The 21,027-nt window shown below is 42.0% G+C and overlaps 1 protein-coding gene across 3 annotated transcripts in view; it reads right to left on the bottom strand.

Moving 5' to 3' along the window:
* Positions 1-21,027, bottom strand: part of LOC108702568 (acid-sensing ion channel 2) — a 245,866-nt gene that overhangs the window by 46,410 nt on the left and 178,429 nt on the right. For all 3 annotated transcript variants that reach the window (XM_018238120.2, XM_041579224.1, XM_041579225.1), the window contains one exon: positions 10,594-10,744. In XM_018238120.2, the coding sequence (XP_018093609.1) occupies positions 10,594-10,744 (151 nt within the window). The remainder of the gene's footprint in view (positions 1-10,593; positions 10,745-21,027) is intronic.

Genomic DNA, 21,027 nt, shown 5'->3' with positions numbered 1-21,027 from the left:
TGTTCCCTGCTCCAGCTGTTTCAGAGGGTTTTAGGTGCAACTATACTTTTCAGCAGTCGGTTATGCAAATTGCTGGGGGAATAGACTGACGGAGCAGGGGATGGTTTAAATCCAGCTGAACCCCAAAATTCCCAGGTGAGATGACACATCTGTGAACTTCCTATATATAGTTTCTTCTGTCTCTGTTGAGATCATGTTGTCTTCTAAATTCCAGTAAGGCTAATGGGACACAATGTTTTGTTGCCCACGATAAATCTTCGCTACTGGAGATGTCCCTTGTTTCCTTGCGACCGACTAACATTCAATCTGTGTTGGTGAAACATAAGTGGTGCAAAGTTGCCTTGCCTCGTCTCACCACCAGTGATTTGAATGGTAGCTGGTGGGAAGAAGGCAAGAGACACACTATGACACACGGCCATTGCACCGAGATTTTCGTTGGACAAATAAACATTGGCCGAATCTCATTTACAGCAAAGAGGGACATTTTTCACGTATGAAAGGGAAGTTAATCAGAACAAAGCAAGCAGCACAGCCATTTCCCATTCTAAAGAAAATGCTGCCGTTCTTAACCATTCTAGGTGACATCAAAGGCCTATTATTTCGGTAATTACCAACGCCATCCAGCCTGACATCCGCAGTTAGTCGTGTCATTTGGATTCTAAGTGCCGTCTTCCCTTTTCAGGAGAATGACCCCAAAGCGAATTACAACCACCAATCTCTATGTTAATGATAGCTCTGCCGGGAATGAACCGACTTCAGACTGTTTTTTCTTTTTGTTTTTTTTTTACCCCCATCTCCTTCCGAACATTATATCTTGAAGCGAGAAGCCTAATCTCCTTCATTCTGCCTGAAGGGAGGGCACGAGAAAGACAATTATTTAGTGTAATTAGAGGCTGCCACCTGTTTCCTCTACAGAGAGAATCTGCACCAAAAGAAAAACGTGTTTTCTTAAAGAAGGGGGTTTGTCATTATCCAAAGGAAAAAAAAAAAGCCAATGATATCGTTAATGAAAGCGAACAAATTGAGTTTGTTCTTAATATCGCCCTCGAGAGAGGAATTACGTCTTTGAGTGAAGTTTGGGAGTCTCGAGTGCAGATGTTTTGTGGGTATAAATAAGATTAGACAGCAATGTTCATCAGAGGGAAGTCAAAGCAGTAGAAAAGCTGTAGCGCAAGTGAGTGTTCAACTAGGCCATGACATATCCTGCAGCTTTCTAATAAGAGAGAGGAGCTTGATGAGTTCAGCCCCCACCAGCCGGGTTTAGTAATAAGAGACAGCCGGGGTCAAACATTGGGTTTTGTTTTATACTCTTTTTAATAAATTTTAATTTACATGTCTGAAGTTATTAGCCAAGAAGGAATCTGTTAATTGGACCTTGATACCCCTGCGACTCTGTAGGAGGAACAAAAAAGCTGAGGTTACGGCAAAAAAATAAAATCCCATTTTTACTTTCTTTAATGAAAAAGAAACCTATCTCCAATATACTTTCATTAAAAAATGTGTACCGTTTTTATAAGAAACCTGACTGTATGCAGTGAAATTCTCCCTTCATTTACTGCTGTGGATAGGAATTGTCAAACAGTCCCTAACTGCTCTGCAGGGAAACAATTATACTTATGAACAGCAGGGGGAGCCCCCGCCTTACTTCCCAGCCATACAGAACTCAAGCAGCTTTGTTTGTTTCCCTGTAGAGCAGTCGGCGACTGTGTAGAGTTTTGTATTGGATTTTATTTTTGCCTTTACATCCCCTTTACTGTTTCCAACTCCAGCTGCAGGGACAAAGATCATGGAGCCAGATTTAAACAGATAAACTGGGATTCTATTTGGAGGATTATTTTGCTGCAGCCACTGGTTCTGCAGAGTTGGAGAAAGTTTATATTAAACAATACAAAAACTATAAAATCCACATTAGATTACATGACAACACAGGACCCAGTGCAGTCTGTATATTCTGATTATTAATCAGTCTTGCTGTATCGGCTTCTGGCAGATATTATTTGACTTGTGCTGTTTTGATCATTTATGACGATCCCTAAGCAGCCCAGACCACACTGAGCATGTGCACAGTCTTGGTCTTGCAAAGATGTATAACAAAGTTACAAGATGGTGATCCCCTGTGGCCAACTTTGAAAGCATAAATCATTTATTTGATTAGGCTTGTGGTGCAGTAAGTTCATGTTTATGTTTAGTATACAAAATACAGTATTTCTAGCCTAATTCTATTTTAGACTTTACTAAAGTTAACACATCCAGTGCTGCTACTGGAGGAGATTAGTCGCCCAGCGACAAATCACCTTTTCTTTGGGCGACTAATCTCCCCTAAATGCATTCCTGGGATGGCACTCGGATTGCTTTGTTTTCCGAAGTCACCCGAAGTTGCCTCACGAGGAAACTTCGGGTGACTTCGGAAAGCCGAAGCAATCCAAGTTCCATCCCGCCGCCAATTTGCATGGAGGAGATGAGTCACCTGAAGAAAAGGTGATTTGTCGATGGGCGAGTAATCTTCTCCAGGAGCAGCGTGTGCCACTTTAAGCACCTTTTAGGCTGCAGATTGCATTGGTGGCCAGTAGGGGCATCTTCTGATCCACCATTTATCCCCTCACTGAAAAGGCTGATAGAGATCATGACAAAGTGATCCTCAACAAGCCCTGTCTAAAGAGAATATATTAGACAGTGATAAGAGATGTGGATGAGGGGAGGGATGCAGCCCACAAGTTAGAGAAATAAAGAGAAGTAAAGCCCAAAATCAGTTTAGCAACATTTGGGTACACTGTTTAGCTGATGCACATAAACTGAGTTTACAACTTATTTATGCATGTCTGTGTGCATACAAAAAGTGGTCCCCTGGCAGTCCCCACCAGTGAAACTAGAACCCACCAAGAAGCATTCTAGGTGGCTCAGTCACTGGGGGGCTTAAAGACCGTTGAGAGTGAAGGATGTTTTGGAATACAAGTCAAAGGGCCAGAAGAAGAATCACTGGATGATCCCTTCCAACCATCTTTGTCTTGAGACTGACCTGCTGGACTCCACCCAGATTAGAAGTCTGTGACTAGGAGAGACTCATCAGAACACAGTAAGCCTAGGGGCCAGTAAATACGACTACAGAGAGTCCTAGACCTAGGCCTGCAATCTCCATTGCCCTCAGAGAGTTCCCCAGTAAATTAGCCACCACCGGGAAGGTTTTTGGAATCAACACACCCTTCCACACCCAGTAAAAGATTTTCTGCACAAAGAAACAGATGTTGTATCCTTTTTGCAAGGCAATCTGGGGTGTCTAACCTGGTAAAAACAAGCATTCACCCCAAAACTGGCCTTCAGTCTGAGCCCCAAAGGGGACAAGAGGATCCGAAGGCCACACACTCCTGTTTCAGCACAACCAAGGCTAAAAAAAAAGACTTTAGTTTGCCCTTGAGTGCACAGATGGGCTTAGTAGTGCACTTACTTATTCTGTAATCCCTTCACAGGTTTCTCTTCTGACCCTTTTAACACCTTATTTTCCCCCCGCTACACATCTTTTAACCAGGGGCAATAGTGCAAACCGGTCACTTGCACATCAACTACTTGCACATCACTTCCACCCATTCTTTTAATCAGGTGCCTCTCTTGCTGGTAGATTGGCAAATTCAAAAACCAAAAAAAACCTGTAGAAGTTGTACATCTTGTATAACTGGATAAATGAACCTTATTTAGATCAGTTAGATAAGATATTAGATAGTGGCTTCACCGGGGAAGGGACCGATGAGAACAATAAACAAAATCTAGGTCTAACCACTTGAGACCCAACTCTCGTACTACTAACCCCGCACTACTACTCCTTGGTGGCCATAGGGCTGCTCATTGAAATGATACTATAACACTACTAGAACCTGATGTGACAAGGTACAGGTTTCCATCATCTGACGCCCCTTTCATGACAGCCCTCTCCCTGAATCCCACTGAGGTGCTCTACTGCCATAACCTTCTTTGCCGAGGCCTCCTCCCTTATGCTCCTTGGTTTCATCATCTTCTTCTATGGAGCAGAGTCCAAAGATTCCTTCAGCAGTTTTCCCTTCCTATTGCCCCGGCCATGTCATAAGGTGCTCCCCATTGGCACAGGACATGCCTAACACTAGGAAACATCTCCCATTAGAGGAAGGATTAACCCCAAATCCACAACAAATGTATAAATAATGGATAGTCTAACTAGAACTAGCATGCAAGCTATATTTACCACAACACGCTCAGTGCAGAAATACAGATAAGAGGTGCCGCAGGCACAGTTATTCTTTTCGACAGTATGAAAAATTTATTTGTTTTTACCTATAAGGTGAGGAATAAACATAGGACTATTTTTTGCACGGTTCCCACAATTCCCCTGCTTTGTCGCCTATCATTAGATGCAGAAGGGATTCTCATACCAGATACCTCCCAGGATCATTAAATTTGTTACAACAGACATAAACCTCTGTCTGTGGATATTAATCTGTATTTACTCATAGACATACGGCGTGACCGCAGGCACTGGGTTTTTCTGTAATGCAGCGACACATATTCCTCTTACTCATGGGGGGAGATTTCACTGGAAACAAATAAAATAGTGTGGAGTCTAAAATCAAATTTGTTCTTTATATTCAAGGGAGATATTAATTAGTTATGCGTGCTCTGTTTAATTAATAACTAAAGCCCCACAGATTATAGAATGTTGTTGACAATAGAGTACTGTACGGCACAAGAAAGGGCTGCTCTACAAACCTTGTAGGTGTGCTCTCACAATGATGGTCCATGCCACCAAAGATGTCCTCTTGAGGATAGAGTCCCAGAGGATCTCCTAATAGGCCTAGGCCTATTACCCAGCCTAGAAAAAGTCTCTTTATTTCAATCTTAAAAAAATAGGAGAGAGAACCAGGGCGTCAGGTTCTCTGCTGGGGTCTAGGAGATCCAGTCTTAGGGTGTGTGCCGCAGTGGTGCATATTGAGACCCAAGTGCTCTGCTTTCCAGATTTACATAGCGGATGCCCTTAGGCCTGCTGTCATTCATCGCCCCCATCCTCTTCCCTTTATTCAAGGAGCAATGGTAATTGACGCACGGGAAGTTGAAAAAACGATTGAATGTCCCATGCAGCCCCAGTGTTTCTGAACCAGTGTGAGTGTGGTTGAGCAGCATTCCTCCCACTAATATCTGGCTGCCCTAGGCCCGGGTCTTGGTGGCCTTTCCGCAAATTCCGGCCAGGGCACACTTGCTTCCTAGAACGGTAGCACGAACAAATGGATGTTATGCAAATTGACACACTTACACTTGGGCTAGATCTGCAGCCTGTTTTAGAATGGCTGGTTGTCTTGATCTGTTCCACTTTGTGTGTTCCTGTTGAGATCCACTTTTTATGTTCCTGTTGAGATCCAGCCTGACCTGACTATGCCTTATGTCCATCTGCTTGACCTCACCTGATTTTGAACCTATGCGGCCTGCCTATGAGCCGAACTTGTTTGACCCATTTTTGGATACTCTCATCTACTCCTAATATCACTAGCACCCTGTTAAACCAAAGCATGAACCCTATATTGATTGAGGTGCTTGCAGAGTCAGACTGGCACCAGGGGCCTACCACCCAGGAAATAAAGATGGCGGTGCCTTCCACAGTGGATTAAACAACAGTGGAACCTGCTTAAAGACAGGTGTCAGGGCTCAACAGTCTGACCCTAGGTGCTTGTGGGTCTGTTATTATGCTAGAACCCTCTAGCAAGCCTGATACGTTAAGAATGTCTCAACCCCAGTTTACATGCACAGCGTATGCTCTTAAGTCAAAAATCACAGACATAGTCTCACCAGCAAAAAGAATTAGGTATATTCCTCCATCTGGGTCCTTAAAGGGATACTGTCATGGTAAAAAAATTTTTTTTCAAAATAAATCAGTTAATAGTGCTGCTCCAGCAGAATTCTGCACTGAAATCCATTTCTCAAAAGAGCAAACGGATTTTTTTATATTCAATTTTGAGATCTGACATGGGGCTAGACATATTGTCAATTTCCCAGCTGCCCCTGGTCATGTGACTTGTGCCTGCACTTTAGGAGAGAAATGCTTTCTGGCAGGCTGCTGTTTTTCCTTCTCAATGTAACTGAATGTGTCTCAGTGGGACCTGGGTTTTTACTATTGAGTGCTGTTCTTAGATCTACCAGGCAGCTGTTATCTTGTGTTAGGGAGCTGCTATCTGGTTACCTTTCCATTGTTCTGTTGTTTGGCTGCTGGGGGGGGAAAGGGAGGGGGGTGATATCACTCCAACTTGCAGTACAGCAGTAAAGAGTGATTGAAGTTTATCAGAGCACAAGTCACATGACTTGGGGCAGCTGGGAAATCGACAATATGTCTAGCCCCATGCCAGATTTCAAAATTGAATATAAAAAATCTGTTTGCTCTTTTGAGAAATGGGTTTCAGTGCAGAATTCTGCTGGATCAGCACTATTAACTAATTAATTTTGAAAAAAAAATTTTTTCCCATGACAGTATCCCTTTAAAAACCTTATAAATGTCACATTTTTGCTCTTTGAATGGAATCTTTTAGCACGTAACCTGACACTCGTATTCCCAAGGAATAATTCATTTATCTTGGCCGGAGACATTCCATATTTTTAGACGAGGCCCGGCTAATGACTATAAATTATGATAATATGAGGAAGCTGTGTAACAGAGTCATTAGATTAACACCAGCTTGAGCTTTCAGGTAGTCTAGATGAGAGTCTTAGTCTTTGCCTTGAAGTCAGAAATAGATTAATTGGGCTCCCATCTCAAGCAGAGTAGAACATAGTATGTGGCTTCCCTCGGTGCGTTCTGTGAGCTGACAAGGGCTGGACTGTGATGGGACACTAGGAGGGCCACAAATACATCATATTCATTAGAAGCAACAAATTTAGACAAAAATATCATAGTATGTTTGCTCTCATTGGAAAATAACCCAAAACCAAACACAATCATGATCATTTATGGACATGACAGATTCGCTTAAATATCTCCAAACATCTGCACTGTATATCATCCACTGTCTTTACAATTTAGACCCCTGTCTGAATAAGATACCAGGGACCCATCAGAAAACGTTAAACCATCAGCCCACTCTTTAAACTATTTTTCTTCCTTTTCTCACTTTTTCTTCTTTTAGTCTCTTTTCTTTACATACTCTTTCATTGATTTCTCCTCTTTGTTCCAACACAGAAAAAGAGAATGCCAATAGAATAGACCAAATGATTAGGAGCCTAGGCCTACCGAGAGTTTTCCTAGTATCCTGGGGGGCCGCACTGATACTGGTTTAGCTCATGGTTCCTATAAAAAAAAAATCTATTGTTATGCCTCTACCCAAAGCTTTAGCTTTTCTATCATTCTCTAAAGCATTGCAGGGCCCATTCATCCGGAATTGCTTTATTTATTTATTCTATTCTTACTTTATTATACTGAAAAACCCTTCTTCTAATTCATCTACCTCATTCTGGAAACCGTCCAACCTACTTCTAACAGAGTTGGAGGACCAAGCCTGCCTGAAGCTAAGCCATAGCCTGTTTGTTCTTGAGATAACTTAACGAAGCCTAATTACTGGCACCAGTCCTTTTCCAGTGGATAGCACAGAGCTTTCTAGACGTGATGTATGATTCAAACATGTTGATCCCAACGACAGATGGGAAGAACTTGACTAAAAGCCAAGCTTGGAGAATATCCCAATCCTCAAGCATCACAGGATGCTTGGCCATTTTATCTAAACACATGTTCTCTGTAATAGAAACCTCCGGTGGGCATCCATTTTGGGATGAAAACCTCAGAGAGAGACTAAGCACTGCCATTTCTGAATGCCAAGATGAGAAAAATGAAGTAAAACGTTCTTCATGCAGCCAACAAGAAAGGATCGTTTCACTTTACTAGGCAGCTCCTTTCAAGGAAGGCTCTTAAATGTCCCAAATGCGGAAATGTTTATTGTAACTGCCGGTAGAGTCCTTTCCAATCCCTAAGCCGTTTAGATCATCTGCCCACGCGTCCTATGGAGCTAAGAAAATCGCACAACATAACATGTGTTCGGTTGGAAATCTATAGACGGGTTTATATGCTTGTCCTTCACCTACTTCACAGTTTCTTATTCTAATAAACACAAGCAGACTGCAAAATAAAAATCCCACACCATCTGTTATAGAGATTAAAAAAAAAATCACATAAAAATAACTCACAATGGTAATATGTGAAGCAATTTTCTTGGTATAACATAAGCCTGGATGCCTTAACTCCTTTAAAACTAGAGCCTCTGTTACAGTGTGGTGTCCTTCTGACCATGGCCACCATTGGAAACCCCATTACTAGCACTCTAATGCTCTATACTATGAGTTCATCAGAAGGCCCTGTCTATGACTTGGTCAGTTGTAAACATTAACTATTTAGGGACCCAAGAAGGATGGTATCTTATACAGTTGTATTTTCTGTAAATTATTTACTCAACGGGAAGATATGCAGACTGCCTGGCTAGAGAGAATATCATTTGGATACAGTATGTGGAAGAAAATGAGGTGGACAAGAGAAGGCAGGGCTGGAACTGGGGGTAGACAGAAGAGGCACCTGCCTAGGGCACAATGACTGGGGGGAGCAGGGTAGGTACCTCTTGAAAAGCCTTCTGCCTACCCCTAGTCCAGGATTTCTTGCTGTCGCTGGCTCTCCACGACTCCGCTCGCTCCCCCAGTGACATCACTACTTTTGCGCTAGCGTGCACAGGGGGGCAAGGTTGCCGCCGGGTTACCTAGGGCACCTGGTCGGCTCGGCCCACCCATGAGAGAAGGAAAGGGACTTAAGGTGTCCATACACAATACAATAATGATCTTTCCTGTGAACATGGAGAGATAGTCAGATATACAAGAAGAAACTGATGTTTGGGCACCCTCCAAAGCACCCGATAAAACGTTTTCATCCTGTCCGATTGAACTGATGACCAAAATCCAAGGCCTTTGCCGATATGGATCACCTCGCCTCCCACCACCATATCCGCATATAATATCGGCACATGTATGGCCACTTTACTGCCTGGTGGGATCAGGATAAATAATTCTGCTACTACAGTATGTGAAAAAGAGCTTGCAGCTATGTACCAGCACTAAAGTCGGCATACCCGTAACAAACTGATCCATCTGGATCACAAACAGTTAACTTGGAGGGGTCTGCAATCCACTGCCAGATTTCTAAGTTATTCACAAAAAATTAACTCAAGTGCGACTCTTGATTTGTAAGGTTCTCGGGCTCCTGACAAGCAAATCAATGGAATTTGTGAAGCCACAAATCCACCCTCCATTATTTCTCTGAATCAATTGTTCACATTCGTCTATGTTAGATTTAGATGAGAAAAAGTTATCAGCGAGCATAAGTATAATAATGTATAACTGGAGGGCCCCCGCCACTGAAATCCTTAGGTCCTTCCTTCCTTTGACCTCAGCAATTCCTACTCTATATTTGGTCTTATGATAGCATATACTCCAGATGTTGTGAGAAGCCGTACCTTATTAGCCTTTATTAAGACATTAAATGGATTATTTGTTAATTTTGGTTTTATACCCCATCACTAGCTCCATAGCTTTTGGCTTGCAGGTATGCAAAGATGTGGTTGTTAGGGAGGCCGTATTTGGATTATAGTTCTGGGAATTTATTAGGGATGCACCGAATCCAGGATTCGGTTAGGGATTCGGCCAGTATTCGGCCTTTTTCAGCAGGATTCAGCCAAATCCTTGTGCCTGGCCAAACCGAATCCAAATCCTAATTTGCATATGTAAATTAGGGGTGGGTAGGGAAGTCACGTGACTGTGTCACAAAAGAAGAATTTTTTCAATTTTTCTCACTTTTTTTGCACTAATTTGCATATGCAAATTAGGATTCGGTTCAGTATTTGGCCGAATCTTTAACCAAGGATTCAGGGATTCGGCTGAATCCCAAATAGTGGATTTGGTGCATCCCTAGAAGTTATATATTGGGCTTGTATTGGGGTTAAGGAGTGAACCAATCATGGTTAAGCCATCATTTGAAACGGGGTTCTACTTTAGCATCTTCTTGGAAATGATTTTGCTTAATAGGGGAATAAAAAGTGATAAATTGTATGTACCGAGTAATGGTTCTGACTTTTTTCCACGCTTCAATTGTGGTGCGAATCAGTGGGTTCGTTTGGCAGTGGTTTGGAATTTCCGAGGGTAGGAGCAATTACTACTCTAACCCACCAATGATCTTTTCTTTGTATGTTCCATTGGAAATCTAATTTCTTCCCTAGTTATTATGACGAGAGCCAACCTTGTCTCTTCTTAGGTTCACGTTGTGCTATCTCCTGCCAAAGTTCTTCTGACTTTCTATTACATCTCAAAATTTTGGGCTTGTCTTTGTTTTGGTGGACACATGGGTACTTACCTTATGTCATGTTGGGTCACAAAAAAGGATCAACATCACGGATACTTGTACATATAAAAAGTTTTGTACTTATAAACTCAATTTTAAGGCATTTTAGTATGTGTGCCTACTAACCTTCAGTTTGTACTTGAGCCAAGATATATATTTAGGTGAGAGTTTGTGCATGACTATATTCAAGTTTTATATAATGATATACTCGTAAAATGTACCTGTGTCCCCCCAGATGGGAAGGTATTCATCCTGCTGGATGTCCAACATCATTTCCAGCCCATTACCAGCCCCTCCCTTCACAGTGGTGAGCACAGGTCGGCCATCTTGCCCAGAATTGAAAGTGTAACATTTTCCGTATCTTGTGAACACCTGAGAAGAGAAAGAATGAAATAAGAGGAGACTTAAATTATTTCTAAATATACAATCTATAAAGAGCTATAGCTCCCAGCATCCTCATCATCACCCCCATCCGTTTAGGCCCAATCTCCATTCCTGTAGATTCCACCAACAGTCTCCTCTCATTAAACTACATTATTGAAATTATTTTCTAAAAATCACACTTTTTTTCATTCCTTCTTAACATGAAAAACTGGTACATGTTAAGGATATTTTGTAAAAACTTGAAGCCCAGTTAAACTATGGAGTCTTAATATTGATGACACTTTGGTCTAATTAATTCATCTGGCAGTTTCACACCGCTCTATAATTACTCTCCCGGGAGGAGCATTCTCGGATCTAATCGCTTATTCTAGAGGAGTTAAAATTTCTTGTATCCCTAATGCAAGAGTATTAAAGAGGACATATAATATATGGCTAAAAGTATATGGACACCCCTTTTAATTTCTGGTATTTGCATACCACAAACAAATGGGGATTACAGCACCAAAACCAAGAATTTGCCATTGCATTAGACACCTATAAAACAGAAGAGTAAGCGCCTTTCAATAAAAAGGTGGCAGAAAGCCTTAAAGGGATACTGTCATGGGAAAAAACATTTTTTTCAAAGTAAATCAGTTAATAGTGCTGCTCCAGCAGAATTCTGCACTGAAATCCATTTCTCAAAAGAGCAAACAGATTTTTTTATATTCAATTTTGAAATCTGACATGGGGCTAGACATTTTGTCAATTTCCCAGCTGCCCCTGGTCATGTGACTTGTGCCTGCACTTTAGGAGAGAAATGCTTTCTGGCAGGCTGCTGTTTTTCCTTCTCAATGTAACTGAATGTGTCTCAGTAAGACATGGGTTTTTACTATTGAGTGTTGGTTTTAGATCTACCAGGCAGCTGTTATCTTGTGTTAGGGAGCTGCTATCTGGTTACCTTCCCATTGTTCTTTTGTTTGGCTGCTGGGGGGAAAGGGAGGGGATGATATCACTCCAACTTGCAGTACAGCAGTAAAGAGTGATTGAAGTTTATCAGAGCACAAGTCACATGACTTGGGCAGCTGGGAAATTGACAATATGTCTAGCCCCATGTCAGATTTCAAAATTGAATATACAAAAATCTGTTTGCTCTTTTGAGAAATGGATTTCAGTGCAGAATTCTGCTGGAGAAGCACTATTAACTGATTCATTTTGAATTTTTTTTTTCCCATGACAGTATCCCTTTAAGGCTGGACCATGGGTAGATCTCCACTGGAAGTCTCCAATACAGTAGGAGGTCCAAAGGCCTAGAGCCTTCATCTTGCAATATCTATTAAGTATCTGTTGTTGTGATGTGTGGGTTGGGAATTTCCCAACATTTCGCCACTTTTAAATCCATGCTAACCCCGTTGTCTCTGTTAGAAATTACAATCTGCACCAGCCTGAACCTTCTCTGGTGAAATCAGAAATGTCTTCAGGTAGTTTGTTGGCCTGAACCCTCCTGAATGGTTTTTGGCCAACCCAATCCAGCAGACCTGAGAGGGGAGTGCAGTCTTTTTGCCGTGTGAGGACACAAGTTGTCATGGGCTAAAGGTCAAAATATTCACATTGTACTGCACTTCTGGGGAATGAAAGGAAAGAGACACCTACAACAAACTCCCCTTTAACGATAGACACACACACCGGTATAAATATCCAACATTAACAAGACTATGGCATTATTATCGGATCTTAGTGCCAGTGTAAGATTGTATCACATCCCCAGCCATTCCTATCAGTGATGCATTCTAATCTCAGTTGCAGAACAATGGTCTTTTTTTCAATGGAGGCAACAACACAGGCTGTTGTGTACACTTCAATACACCTGTGTCTGGTTTAACTCCAGTCCCTGAAATTCATTCTCTTATCTTTTCCTCCTCTAGTTTTTTCTTTTCCTTTCTTTATTTTCTTGGACAGCAGCAAAGAAAGTATATACCAAAAGGGATTTATTGGCAGATGTTCCACACAAAATACACACAACAACATGCAGAAACCCCTCTGAGCCCTGTGCAAGCTCCTCAGTGATAAGCCTTTCCTCCTCAATTATTGGCGCATTGACCTGATTTATTGCACAGAGCACCCACAATGCACCTTTCTGGCTCTGCTGCACCAGGACACAGTCAGATGACTGGTTATAAGAAAGCCTGATGGACGGCAACAATGTACACACAAGACTTGAATCCACATTTACACCAACATATAAAAGCAGCAATATGTGTATAATCAAGGTGAACCCCAAATCATGGTTTACAGAATTAAGTAGAGGAAAGTCTAAAGGAAAAGAGTCATTTTCCTTGGCATTATAAAGAAATTTGGGTGATTTGGATTGTTTGCTCCCAGCCCACAGAACAACCAAACACTCCATGTTGCTCTGTGGGCATTTTCCCTTAAGGCAGTGGTTTCCAAGCCTATCCCCCCTGGTTGTGGCTTGAAGCAGTGGAAGGATGGTTCAGCTTAAAAGCCAGTTAGGGTGAGATTTGGTAATAATTATTATTTCCTCTCCTGGTCAGCCCAGAGAACCCAGCTTGAAGGCAGAGTAGGATGAAATTTGAGATTTGCCCCCCCAAATTTGATCATTGATCCCCAACAGTGGCTCATGAGCAACATGTTGCTCTCCAACCCCTTGGATGTTGCTCCCAGTGGCCTCAAAGCAGATGCCTATTTTTTAATTCCAGGCTTGGAGACAAGTTTTAGTTGCATAAAAACCACATGTACTGCCAAACAGAGCCTCTTGTAGGCTGCCTGTACACTTAACAATTGCCAATAACATTCCATATTTGCACCCCTATGAACTTCTTGAATGGCTATGTCTCCAACTCATTTTACATTTCAATGTGGCTAGTGGCCTTTTCTATAGGTAGAAAAGGTTGGGGACCCCCAACTCTTGGACCTATGGCTGATACAGAGATGTTTTTACATGTTTCTAACTTTAATATATGCTAAAGGGAGGGTCCTGCTCAAAGACTGATCCTCCAAGGAGGATCTGAACTGAGACGGTTCAACAACCACTGCCTGAATGGTACAAGGCAGGCTGTTAGCTGAAACTCACCATGATCTCATTACAATGGCGCTATGAAACTCACCAATGCAGATGTTATCTGTTCAAGTTACATGACTGGAAGCGTGAATTGTTGTGCCACCACCTAGATAAAGATATAATGGTCCTAAGAATCTACCTCTGATCATACTGTCATTTCCATAGACTGGCACCTAACTGTATGGTTGCATTTTAGGAAATTCAACCAAAATACAGTGGACATACTGCCTGGTTCTCCCCACTTTTCACTGCATAAAGACCTCCAAGGCACAGGTTTGGGCCTTTTCTTTCCATCTCAAAGACCCACACAGCCAGCTTCTTTAGCCAGTTGAGTAACATTTCCCCTGTGTCCTTTTATTAGCCCCAATTTGCTTATTATGTTACAGAACATCAACAAATGGTCTTGTTGATGTTCCTCATGAGTCACAGCTTGGCCATCAGCACAACAGAAACCCCTCGGCAATGGAACCCCACGGCTCTTGTTTATCCCGATTAACATTCTGGGTAACTGTGCATCTGGATGTGAGCGAGCGTGCTATTATTTCCCACAATAATGATGCATTTAACACTTCCATCCATTTCCTCGTTCTTTAGCATTCCGTGAATTCATCGATTTACAAGGAAGATGAGGAGGAGGCATCTTATAAATGGAAATAGCTGCAACGTGCAGAAGCTGGAAACTAAAATCCCTGAGCTGAAATTTAAATATAACAGGTGAGCTGGAATAGATAATGGAATCCAGACTGATTGGCATGTCTTAATATCCATGTCTTATATAATACACAAAATGTCTGGCGCCAACCACCCCCGGAGCTGGAGGTTTACTTCCCCCCCCCCCTGTTGTGTGATCAAGGGAGCAATGTGCTGCAGATTAGGATGACTATTCCACTCTGTGTACTTGGTGAGAGGAATATATTATGAAACGATAGGTAATAAATAACTTGTTTATTAAGCGCCCACTTGTTTTTGCAGGGTTTTTGGCAGAACAGAACACGTTGCCTGTTGTGGTTGCTACTACCTCAAACTAGCAAAGCAACGTATGCTTCTTTGTGCCAACTCCACTCGTTGTTGGGGACAAATTACAGGTGGATCAGGCTTTCCTTATCCCATTTTGATCTATTCTACTCTGCTTGGTGCCAGTAAACACATGAAATAACAGAAATTGGTGAGAATCTATTGCGTTGGCATGCTGGGATTGTTGTGTTGGCACCATAGATTCTACATAAGAGTTGAAAGCCACAATAGATGCTTCCTGAATCTTTTTTACAATCTGTGTATATTGTGTTAACTTGTCCTTCAGCCAATTTATCAGTGTGGTCTCTACTACTCTCCAAGAATCAGCAGAATTCGGCAGTGGGATCATTATTGCCTTTGTGTAACAAAACTGATGCCAATAAGGGAAAGGGAAAATGAACCAAACATAAAAAATATAATACCTTGTGGTCTAAAAAAAATATTTTGGGCATCTGCATTGCTATGAGACTAGGAATAGAAGAGTGGGCTGCCTAGAGTGCATCTTTGCCATTATGGAGGCAGAGATTTGATAAATAAAATTCCTGGGATTTCATATGTTTCAGTCTGAATCAAACCATAGCGCTAAAATAAAATATGAGTGATACAATGAATATTTAATTTGCAAGTCAATGTTCATCGGCTTCCCCACTGTACAATGGTGTAGAAATGTTGACATTTTATACATAAAAGGGAATAATAATCAGCATGAAAAATGAATGACAGAAGTAAGGAAGAGCGTGTTCTTGTGAGCACAATACGGCCTATTTCAATACTTCTGTCTATAGGGGTGGTATGGAATGGGGGAGAAGATTTTTAAGGGTTGCATAGACTCTGCTGGCAGTGATACAAGAGGAAACCTGTGACCTTCAGGGGTGGAACGTCAGGGGGTTCCAGGGAAGAATCTACTCTGAGCCCCATGAGGACAAATAATCCTTAAACTCAATAGATAAAATGATTTTGCCGGATAGAAAGTGGGATAAGCCAACCGACATATGGGCATGATGGCAACAAGGAAAAGACCATGGACTTTGTTTTTTTAAGATGACCATGGCCTCCTTGTTATGTCCTGGTGTAACATATAAGGGACAACTTGTTTAAAGGGCCCCTGTTAGGCAAAAAATGCTATCCCCAACCAAAGGTGTGGGCTAATACCTTCGGTTGGGGGTAACAGTTTTGTTTTTTATAATTGCTTTCACCTTTGGTTGGGGATAACATTTTTGGACACCAGGTACCCTTTATGGAGAGCGTTCACCCTCATTGCTCTTTGATGCTAAAATATAGGATAAAAATTCAATTACAGTCAAAGTACATGCACTTGAAATAGCAACAGAAAAGTCCACAGGTTTTGTGGGGCTTTATCATAGTGGGGGTGGCGTCTCTTTCACTGCACCAGAATTGTTTGTGATTGTAGCTTCCAACACAATCTGCTGGTGGAACCTTGGAACCATAAATAAATGTTAATAATAATAATAATAATAATAATAACTATAGCCATCATAACCAAATATGGTGCCCAATTTGTACCATTTTGGTATTGGAAGTTGTTGACTGGCATGACAGCCCCCCAAGCCCTGCACAGACACTATCTCCAGCTATTCCATCCAGACTATTTCTCTCCAGTCATCTGCAGGTAAAGTTTATATAATGTGCAATGCGCACCAGCATGGAGCAACTGAACCAGGGAGATATGGCCAGTCCTATGGAGCTACCACCACATCCACTACCATCAGCCAGATTAAAGCTGGTCCCCTTCATTTTGTGGATCTACCTCCTCCCTCAACATTTACATTTGCTTCTAAATATTGTATTTCAGACACTCTTTGGAGCATCCAAATGTTTAACCAAACCATTATCAAAATAATTTACTCCATAAATAGGTTGATCATTCTAGAAGGGGAATGGTACAAGCTATTCATGGCTCACCAGCATAAGAGATATAAAGAGTGAAAAGTCTGCTGTCTGATTTCTAGTTTCCAAGGTCCCTGCAGTTTCAATGCCAGACTGTTGAGAAAAGACCAGTCAAAATCCACATTTAAAGAAATGTAAGATCAACTGTAAAGTTCCATGGATTCGTATTATCCGCAGCTGATAAAATGTAAGTCCAAGGCCAACTTCCACTTCAGTAGGAAAGACTTGCAAAGGGCAGGCAATTAGTGACGAAGGGGTACGCCCCCGAAACGTTGTTTCCTGTTTGGCATTGACAATAAACACGGGTTATGAACCCTTAAGCATCCGTGTGCTGGAGTTTCATCTTATCAGGCAATTAGTGACCCTTTAAAACACGAAAAGCCAAAAATGCCCAGCATTTAAAGCATACAGAATAAGAGCAGTAACTATTTAATGAATATACCAGGCACAACAATGTTCCCTGTGATGTTTCTTCAAACCCACATTTATTAATACCACCCTGTAAATGGCAAATGCCCCAACAGTACCGAAGAAGAATGGCCACTGAGCCAAAATTGCCAGTGGAAAGGGAGAAGATGAGATACCAAGTTCATCAAAGACAAAAAAAAACAACACAAAGCAAATGTATAAGTGGTTTAGGGAAAGAGCAAAGGGAGGAGCAACCTCATATATTTATCCGCTTGGTTTGGGAATGAGATGTTGGACAGGCAGATGTCACTATACTTTTGGCCACATGTTCTTGGTTGGAGTATCGTGTGCATGGTCGTCCACCAATAAGGGTAGTGTAACACTGTTATGGAAGGTTAATGTCCCCTTGCAGGGAGATTTCTAATAGAGGGACATGATGTTTAAGAAGGCAAGAAGAATCCTGAAATCCGATTTTTCTTTTATTTCCCTAATCAATAATTTTAATCAGAAGTTGCAATGAATTTTATGCTCCTCAAGATCATTTCACTTTTTTTTTTAAATGAAATGAGGTCTTGCAGACTTCCATTTATTTCTGGCTGAGGAACGACTATTTTTATTCTTCGTTTTCACACTGTACAAGGTCTAACATTTGGAGAACAAGCTGTTTAACCTCCCTCTCTCTTCTTCTGCAGCTGATTTTTCAGGGCAGGATCCAAATGCTTTACTTCCAGCCAAATATTCCGATCCCCTTCTGACCATCAAGCCATTGTGCGCTATGGAGTCCTCTCCCCTGTTACTTGCAGTTTAAAAAACTAAAGCTGAAAAATGATTATGGCCAGGAGTGCCGTTTTATATAATGAAATTACAGCGCCAGGCCAAAACTTCAGCAGCTCTATAACAGTAATGATCCAGGCCTTCAAACTGTCCCCAGAAGCTCCCCATCTTGGATCTTCTTGGGCCATCTTTTAAGTTTCTGAGGCATTGCACATGCTCAGTGGGCTTTGGGTTAGCTTTTGAGATGCTAAGTTTAGGGGTTGTTGGAAGCTATCAAGCAGAAAATGAGATTTTGGGCCAGTTACCCCCAGTCTATACCCCTGCTAAGCCCTATCAGAGCGGGTTGAGGGCTCTATCACAACCAATAAGACCAGTGTTGGTTTACAAATCTATTCCCAGAGTATGCTTGACATTCTGTTTGGGCATGCTGGGAGTTGTATTTATGGAGGGTTTATGTCTTTTTACGGCGAGCCTAAATGGCTTGTGAGAATGGTTAGTCAGACCTGTCAAACCAGATAGAGAGCTCATATTATAATATGAAGTTATATCAGTCTCTCAGGAGGGTTTCAGACAGATGGAGGAGCTGTCAGCAGAGAGAACAGAGACCGGGTTATTGCAGAGAGATGTCAAAAGGGCATTCCCACGGCTGCACAAAAGGAAAAACATGCAAAGCAGGAGCCGCCTGTACCCACAAGTCGATGAAAAATGACTGTATTTTAAAGATGAGGCATGTGCATTGTGCCTGCAGATGGCTTGATTTGAGGTGTAGCACAAGACACTGGATTAAGGCCAACCGTAAATGTATCTTCTAGTGCAGGGATCCCCAACCCTTTGAACCCGTGAGCAACATTCAGAAGTAAAAGGAGTTGGGGAGCAACACAAGCATGAAAAATGTTTTTGGGGTGCCAAATAAGGGCTGTAATTGGCCATTTGGTAGCCCCTATATGGATTGTCAACCTACATTGAGGCTCTGTTTGGCAGTACATCTATTTTTTTATACAACCAAAACTTGCCTCCAAGCCTGGAATTCAAAAATAAGCACCAGCTTTGAGGCCACTGGGAGCAACATCCAAGGGGTTGGAGAGCAACATGTTACTCAGGAGCTACTGGTTGGGGATCACTGTTCTAGTGAAACTAGCTAGGACTGACACAGGGCCGGTGGCACACCCATCTCCTCCGTTAGCTCAGTGCCGATGAGGCAGGATCTCTAGAGCAGACCTTCTGAGGATTAGCTGTGTTTGGTCTCGTTACCTTACAAGCTCACAGAAGTGTCTACACAAAGACAGTGGCAATGTCAGGGAAGCAGCATCCATTGGCAACAACACTGGTAAGAACCTGTCCCAGGTTCTTCAATCTCAGAGCTCACTGGTATTTTGACCTCATTCCAGTTTTGCACTTTCTCACCTGCTTATAATATGTCAAGCTTTTTTCAGATCCTCCTTGACTTTCTTTAGGCAGAACACAAGGTATACGCCCCATGTCTTACACCCAAGGACGGGCCTTTAATTTGGAAGAATGGCTTATGCATTCATTGCGAAGCAGAATCACACACATATGGATGCCAGCGGTAACCACTTAGAAAACCCTTCATAAAAACAGGTGCCATGTATTCAGGATGAATAACAACAATAGCACAATGGGTCTTTCATGTGATATTCACATTTGGGTTCTAAAAGCAAATATTAGGGTGTTACTTCTTTAACCGACTTCCAGGAGGTCACCACTCTACTCTAAGTCTATGAATTTAGGTCCCTCCACTGGGGCCTTAGGGCACACACTTAGGGGCCCATTTACTTAGTTTGAGTGAAGGAATAGAGGAAAAAAAGTTCAAAAAATGTCAACCTTCAACTTCGAATCGAAACGATTCGAACTAAAAATCGTTCGACTATTCGATAGTCGAAGTACTGTCTCTTTAAAAAATTCTTCGACCCCCTAGTTCGCCACCTAAAACCTACCGAGGCCAATGTTAGCCTATGGGGAAGGTCCCCATAGACTTCCTAACAATTTCCTGCTCGAAGGAATATCCTTCGATCGATGGATTAAAATCCTTTGAATCGTCCGATCGTAGGAATAGCGCAAAATCCTTCGTCTTGGATATTCGAAGTCGAAGGATTTTACTTTGACGGTCGAATATCGAGGGTTAATTAAAACCCTCGATATTCGACCCTAGGTAAATGTGCCCCTTAAACATTGCTCCCTATCCATGGCTTGAGGCTACATGCACTCCTCTTCTCTAATAAGTTTAAAAAGACAAGATGGCGATTCATCCCCAACCTTTTATTACCTAGGAGTCAACAGACACCAGTAAGCTTTCCTAATATTCCCACTACTATACATTCTGTAAAAAACTAGGTTCCTTTCTATAGTAAACATGGGGAACAGGACTATATACTACTTCCTTTTTTGGTATTTAGTGGCATGAATAAAAGCTCCAGGTACCTGTTGTTATTGGAAAGGCAACGGAACGGTTTTCTCACCTACATCAGGTGCTATATCAAGTATAGCAAGGTTAGCTCAAAGCCCAATGTTCCATTAACACAGCACCATGGAGACAAGCTGGACCTGGAAATGATCCCTAATGCACCCACACGCCAATTGCGGCCACTTAGCCAATTGTGCAAATTGTATGGCAGCTTCCTCGCAAAAAGTAATCTAATACAATATATACAGTATATAGTAGCACCTTGTTCTGGGTTCCAGTGATTTTTTATCTTTAATAACAGGCCTCAGCTATTGTTCTAATGGGAACAAGTCATAGCACTAGAAGGAAGGGGACTAAACGGGCAATTGCTAAGGGAAGAGTCAAGGTAATCTCCCTGGTTAGTGATGTTTAAGTGGCCCCCTAGGCCGCACCTTGTTATTTTATTTATTATTGCCTAGTTCGGTATTTTCTGCTTATGTGATTCCATTCTGTCCTGAGTGCCCCCCGCTGCTGAGCTGGAAAGAAGGAGAGAGAACGGAGGCTCTTGTTTCTCTTACGTCCCATCTCTTATTCGTCACTTTCATTCCATGTCAACAGCAATTAAAGGTAAAATAATAGCAACAGCGCGGAAGAAACGGAGGTGGGGTGAGCTGAGACGGTGGCAGCGATGGAGAGCAAATGATGAGAGCT

This window comes from Xenopus laevis, chromosome 9_10S (genome assembly GCF_017654675.1).
Source record: "Xenopus laevis strain J_2021 chromosome 9_10S, Xenopus_laevis_v10.1, whole genome shotgun sequence".
Taxonomy (NCBI): domain Eukaryota; kingdom Metazoa; phylum Chordata; class Amphibia; order Anura; family Pipidae; genus Xenopus; species Xenopus laevis.
The sequence above is the reverse complement of the archived record's forward strand: the minus strand, read 5'-3'. Positions and strand labels throughout refer to the sequence as shown.